General features: G+C 39.1%; 1 protein-coding gene across 1 annotated transcript; it reads right to left on the bottom strand.

The window, feature by feature from the left end:
* Positions 1-4487: 4487 nt before the first annotated feature.
* On the bottom strand, positions 4488-5550 carry LOC109240008. The gene is made up of 2 exons (XM_019406629.1): positions 5194-5550; positions 4488-5132 (listed from the first exon to the last, which is right to left on the bottom strand). The coding sequence occupies exons 1-2, from the start codon at positions 5548-5550 to the stop codon at positions 4488-4490; spliced, it is 1002 nt and encodes a 333-aa protein (XP_019262174.1).
* Positions 5551-6645: the final 1095 nt, after the last annotated feature.

Below are 6645 nucleotides of genomic sequence, written 5' to 3'. Positions count from 1 at the left end.
AAGGCATATCAAGGCAAGGAAAGGCATGACAAGGCAGATGGGAGCGGGCAAGGCAATCTCATGGGCGAGCTACGTGCAGCACCGAAAAGCATGTGCGCAAGGCTTGCCACCCACAGGCATGGCGCGAAGGCATCGCACGAGATTTGCCGGTTGGCATAGGCGGCGCGTGTGCCACGTATATGCGTACAGTTGGGAAGTTTCCTGTATTCCAGCCGTGTTGCCCATGTTGACATGGGTGGTTACGTTGTAGTTTCGAATTAATTTGCATTCTCTTGCAGTTGGGGTTGTCAACTTCATAGCCTAGGATAAGGTAGCATGTGTCTGAAATGTGACAAGGTCGTGGGGCACCATGTATGGGCACTGGCAGACTTATCACATGCAGATTTGGATGCCTTTGGATTAATTTTTGCAAGGCAATAATTGTGTGTAATCTTTGTAGCACGAGTTTAACACAAAGTTGGTGTGTTATATCTATAAGCCTAAAATATTCTAAGTGTCAAACCAACCGTGAGGGGAAAAAGAAGAGGGTTGACTCATAGTGTGTTTATGTGTAGTGTCAAACGAAAGAAATTAACCATGTAACACTTACCATCATAGAAGATTACAAGCAATCGATACTTTTTTGTCATTCAATGTGAAATACTCAAAGTATGTCTTGATTTTTAATTGATCAACAAGAAAAAAGAAATTGCCACAATATGTTCTTTGAACCCTTCGCTCATTGCCATTAGAAACAAAAACCCCTTGCTGAAAACTAAGGAAAAATAAGTATTCTCTTGTCACGAAGGATCCAATTCAGCTACAGATACTCTCTTATGATTATTTTATTATCTTATTATAGTTTCTTTTTTTTTAAACATAAAAGCACGATAATTATATTACTAAACAAAAGAGTTACACGAGTTAGACATAGATTTGAGGGCATTACTATTGCCCAAAGTTGCAAGGAAATTACAAACACTAGTAGAGATAGTTCTTAAAATATTACAAGAGTCCTGCTTGTCCTTTTGTAATTCTTTTTGCACAAACAGAGGTGGACGAGCAAGGCAAAAACATTTGTCACTAGGAGGTTTCTTCAAAGCTTCCTTAGCCAGTCTATGAGCCACTTCATTTCCTTCCCTAAAGCTGTGCTTCAGTACTGGGAGCTTCAGCCGGTGCATTAACCATCTGCATTCAAGAATGACATCTTGAAAGTTAGTGCCTTCTTAGTATAGTAGTTTGACAACATCTGTGCTATCCGTCTCAATTTCCATGTTTGTGTCTCTAAAGTCTACTGCAATTTTTAGTCCTTCCAGGAGGGCTAAGAGTTCTGCATGTAAGGGAGAGGCTGCATGAGTCATTTTTTAGTAACCTAAGATCCAGTCACCATTGCTATTACGAAAAGATCCACCAATACCTGCAGCATGTTTAGTAGAAGAGAAAGCACCATCACAGTTAAGTTTAATAGTGTTTATAGGGGGTTTATGCCACTTGGTTTCAACAGTTATTGTCTTATTTTTAAAGGGTGCATTTCCGTGAAGAAATGATATTCCCATGCAAAATGCATGGGAGTTTTTATAGAGAGGTGATCTTGGAGGTTGTTTACAATATTACTATTTCTATTCTTCCAAATTTCCCAGATGCAAAAAGGAAAAAGAGTTTTCCAATTTATCAAATGGGAGTTTTGACTAATGAAGGCATCTCTAAGCTTAGAGAGCCAGTTTATGTCTCCCATATTGATTTGAAAACTAATGCCCATGGCCTTTCAGAATTGTAGGGAAGAAGTACAGTGTAGAAAAATATGATGAATATCTTCAGTACCCATTCTACAAGTAGTGCAAGTTGCATCTATGTTTATGCTAATTTTACCGAGATAAGCTCTACAAGGGACATGGTTCTGACTACATTTCCATAGAAATATTTTAATTTTGTTGGGGCAGTGGAGGTCTCAAATCCATTTATAACAGTTGGAAGGAAGGGTGGCTTGATTGAGAAGTTTATAGCAAGATTTTGTGGAGAAAGCACCAGTGGAGTTAAGCTTCCAACTTAGGTCATCAACCATGAAATTTTTTGCCGGAGTAGGTGTAAGATTAATATTGTTGATAATATCAGGAGGTAATTCAAAGCTAATTTTGCTAATGTCCCATGCTTTTCCTTTATAAAGGTTGCCCAGGGAGAGTTGAAGATCAGAAATATTAAGGGGGCCTTCAATAGTGCTCCTTAGGGTAGGTGTATTATAAATCCAATTATTAAGCCAAACGTTTAAGCACGAGTTTTTGGAGAGATGCCATAGGATTCCATTATTACAAAGTTTCCAACCTTGAAGAATGGATTTCCAAATGAAAGAGAGATTAGTAAAAAATTTTAAGTGGGCATACTTGGATGTAATAAGGTGACGCCAGGGCAAGGATGGATTTTTTAAAAGTCTCCACACTAGACTTGCGAGGGAGACCAAGTTTTTTTCCTTTGCCTTGCGGATACCCAAGCCATCCTCCCCTTTAACCCTAGTAACCATATCCCAATTAAGGAGGTGGAGTTTTTTTGAAGTATTAGTAGTACCCCAAATAAAATTCCTTTGAATTCTATCAATGGACTTGAGTGTTTTGGATGGAAGTAGGGTATATTGCATTATATGAGAAGGAATTTCTCCTAGTGTACTAGTTACTAGCGTGGAACGGCCCGCCATGTTAAGGATAGAGCATTTCCAATGGGAGAGCCTATTTTGTAATTTATCTAAAATGAACTGAAAGTCTTTGGCCTTGGGATTTTTATTGAGGATAGGGAATCCCAGATAATTTCCAAACTCCATGGTACATTTTATTCGAAGAGAGAATGAAGATAGGTTGATACCTCCTTAGGGCAGTGGGGAGGGATAACAATTCTAGATTTTGAAGTGTTTATTGTTTGACCTGACTCTTTGGAGAAATAATCTAGGCATCTCTTAATACACTGACTAGTTTTTTGATTAGCTTTTCCCATAAGAGTAATGTCATCGGCAAATAGTAAATGGGAGAAAGCGGGGCCCTTATGACCTATATTAATGGGGTCCCAATTTCTAAGATCAACTTGATGGTTAATGAGTCTAGAAAGGAGTTCAATGCATAGGATAAAAATGTAGGGAGAGAGGGGGTCACCTTGACGAATACCCCTACTAGGTTGAAAGTATTTTGTTTTTGTACCATTTACTAGGACCACAATCGAACTAGTGGTAATACAATGCATGATTAGCTTAGTTATCATAGGAGGGAATTTGAAGTATTGAAGGGTTTTATAAATAAAAGACCACTCGAATCTATCAAATTCTTTCTCAAGGTCTAATTTGACGAGCATGTTTAAGTTTGAGCTTTTGGAATGTTTAAGAAGCCCCATGATTTCTTGTATGATAATAGCATTATCGCTGGTTCTTCTATTTTTCATGAAACAAGATTGCATGGGACTAATGAGAAAAGGGAGGAAGGATTTCAGCCTATTAGCAATTATTTTAGTAATTACCTTATAAGCTGTGTTACAAAGACCAATAGGTCTGAAATTTTTTAAATTGTTTGCATTACGGAATTTAGGAATGAGGCATAGATAAGTGTTGTTTATTCCACTTGGGAGGGATTGAGTGGAAAAAACTTTTTCACAGTAAGAAACAAAGGAGTCTTTTATCACATGCCAATATTTCTGGTAAAAAAAGGGTGTACACCATCCGGGCCTGGGGCTTTGAATGGTTCGAAAGAAAAAATGGCTTTTGTTATTTCACTAATAGAGAAGGGGTTATCAAGGTGTTGCAAATTAACTTTATTCAAGGAAGAGGGATCATAGGCAATAATTTTTATAGGGGAGGTAGTGTGAGCACTTTGAAAGGCATCTTTGAAGAAATTGAAGGAGTGGTCTAGGATTTTATTAGGATCAGTTATCCGATCTCCATTCTCATTAGTGAAATACATAATGGCATTACGACGCAGAAGCCATAATATGGAAAAACTTGGTGTTGGCATCACCATCGTTTATCCAATTACTCCTAGCTCTCAACTTCCAAAAATCATGTTCCATATGTAAAATGTTGTTATATTCTATTGAAGAGTTGATTCAAGATTTTGGAGGAAGTCACTACTATAGTAATGGGGAGATGATTGAATACCATTTAGTCTAGCAAGTAAATTTCTCTTTTTCTTGAAAATGTCACCAAAGGTAGAGTTTTTCCAAATTAGAACATCTTTGATAAAATTTTCCTGAGCCTTTACAAGGTTTTTATTAAGCCAATTTTTCTTAACTAGATTAATAAAATCAGGATGCCTACACCATATAGTTTCTAGACGAAAGGGCTTATCCAAACTATTAGCATGTCTAGGTTGCAAATTTAAGAGAAGTGGGTTGTGATCCGAATGGGTTTTAGGGAGATGAATCACTACTGCCTTAGGGTATAGGTCAATCCACTCTTTATTAACAAAAATTCTATCAAGACGTTCCATAATTAAACCCCTGGATTTCTTCCTTTGATTTGACCAAGTGTATTTGCAACATTAATAGCCTAAATCTAGAAGCTTACAAAAGTTAATACTCTTCCAGACTTGTTTGCTACGTCTACTGTTAATAGGGTTGCCTCCAAGTTTGTCATTGTAGTTGATAACATCGTTGAAATCACCCCAAAGGAGCCAAGGTCCATTAACAGTTTTGCTAATTTTTTCAATGTTATTCCACATTTCTAAACGTTTAAACAACTTAGTACTAGCATAGACAGATGAAAATAACCAAGTAATTTTTAAGGGAAGTACCTCTATCACAGCATGGATTTCTTGATTGTTTCTAACAAAGTCATGAACCTTGACCACGCTTGCATCCCAAAGAAGAAGAATACCTCCTGATTGACCCTGACTAGGCACCTCGATCATTTGGGAGAATTCAAAATCACTTAGAAGAGATAAGTGACTGTCCATTCTAGCTTCTAGAAGAGTGACCATGCATGGCTTATGAGTGTCGAGCATTTCTCTAAAGTTCACTCTAAAATTTTCATTATTACCACCACGGATGTTCCATATTATTACATTAGTTGGCCTATACATATTAGGAAGATTTGGTGGTGTCCCATTTTCCTTATGGGCTGGAGGAATTGGGTTCCTCCTTAGTGAAGGAACCAGAATCATCGCATGGTTTCCCACTGTTGGATCCTGACGGGGTCGCACATCCATGGAAAATTTGTGTAGTGCTATTGGACAGCTTAGCACGTACCTTTTCTTCCTTTGATCTTGAAATAGGTAGACTTTTACCTCGTTGAGCCTTGAAAATTCTAGGACTGGACCGGACCCCATTAGGTTTACTTCTTCCTCCTCCTTCATTTCCACATTTTCTTGTTCTAGTACATTGAGGTGGTGGTTGTGCTGCTGGAGGATGTGCATGTGGTGGTGGTGGTACCTGGGGTTGTTGTTGGTTGTTTTGTGGAATCACTGGATCGAATGGGGTTGGCCAAGGAATGAAAGTGGGGTTCATATTGTTGATCTCCCCTGGGGGAAAGAATGGGAGATCCGCTGGAACTTGTTGGGACTGAATGGGGTTGAAGTGTGGTGGGAGGCTCCATTGACTCCTCATGGCTTGTGCTTGGTTGAGATTTAGGGATGGAGCTAGTGGGTGGAGGATATTGTTCAACTAGACATGATTTAAGTAATTTTTCATGGCCATATTCATCCCCTCTGAGACTAGTTGAGCTAGGAAATGGGAGTTTTGAAGAACTATGATCGTATCTTGACCATTGAGAACCATACTGAACATTATTGCATGGCCCGTTAAGGCTTGCTCCACCCACGAGAGAGGTTGATGATCCTATGGCAATGGTGGTTGTATGAAGTAGGTTTGATTGTTTGCTATTTGGCTTTGGGGTAGTGGAGGGTTGGACATGTTTAGGGCTCGTTGGTGCCTTAGGATTTGGACTAGACGGTAACGTCTTCTCTGGGTGATTGGAATTCTTAGCATTGTTAAGGGGAGGAGTAGTGTTTATAAGGTTGTCGTATGAATAGGAGTCTAGGTTTTTTGGATGAGAAGTAGAGATGGAGGGAGTGGTAGTGGTGATATCTGGATTGATATCACCTAGGCTACTTGTGACAGTGTGTTTAAAGGGATTTTGTGAAGATTTTGTTAGGGAAGTGTGGGGTTGGTCATTGGCCATTTGTGTTAAAAGGGAAGCTTCTATGTCCACGTGGTTGATTTTTCTGCCTAGAGTGTTGTCTCCCATGCACGAAGGTAAGCTAGGATTATGATTAACAGGTGTTATATTAGAGGGTTTGGAGGGAGGTGAGTCGTGCATAATTGTAGTGTTAGGATTTTTTAGGGTGTCATTAGTAGTGGAAAGATAATTATGGCCTTGCATGTATTTTAATTGGGTGGCCTTAGGGTCTGCCAAGTGGACTTCCATTGGTCCTTCGCATGCCACGTCAATAACCATGCATGCATTGTCGTTACTTCCTATGTTGCCAATGAGATCATTGGTGGGAGTAGGCGGATTGTCCAACGCTCCAAAGGGGTTGCTTGTAACAATAGCCTTAACTTTTTGATTATCATGATTAGTATGTAGAGGATCAGTAGGAGTATGCTTTTTACTATTAGGATTGCTAAGTAGAGGGGGGAGATGGGACTTAACTGGATTGGGAATTGAATAAAAAAATACCTTAGCATCATTGGCTTGTTGGG

Source organism: Nicotiana attenuata, unplaced genomic scaffold (genome assembly GCF_001879085.1).
Source record: "Nicotiana attenuata strain UT unplaced genomic scaffold, NIATTr2, whole genome shotgun sequence".
In the NCBI taxonomy this organism is placed as follows: domain Eukaryota; kingdom Viridiplantae; phylum Streptophyta; class Magnoliopsida; order Solanales; family Solanaceae; genus Nicotiana; species Nicotiana attenuata.
This window is presented reverse-complemented; position numbering and strand designations above follow the sequence as displayed.

What these genes read in the sequence shown, in the direction of transcription:
- LOC109240008 (XM_019406629.1), bottom strand. Translation starts at nt 5,550, where the DNA reads ATGAGGAGTCAATGGAGCCTCCCACCACACTTCAACCCCATTCAGTCC. An exon ending in CAAGATCAAAGGAAGAAAAG is followed by an intron (nt 5,133 to 5,193) that starts GTACGTGCTAAG and finishes CGACCCCGTCAG; the next exon opens with GATCCAACAGTGGGAAACCA.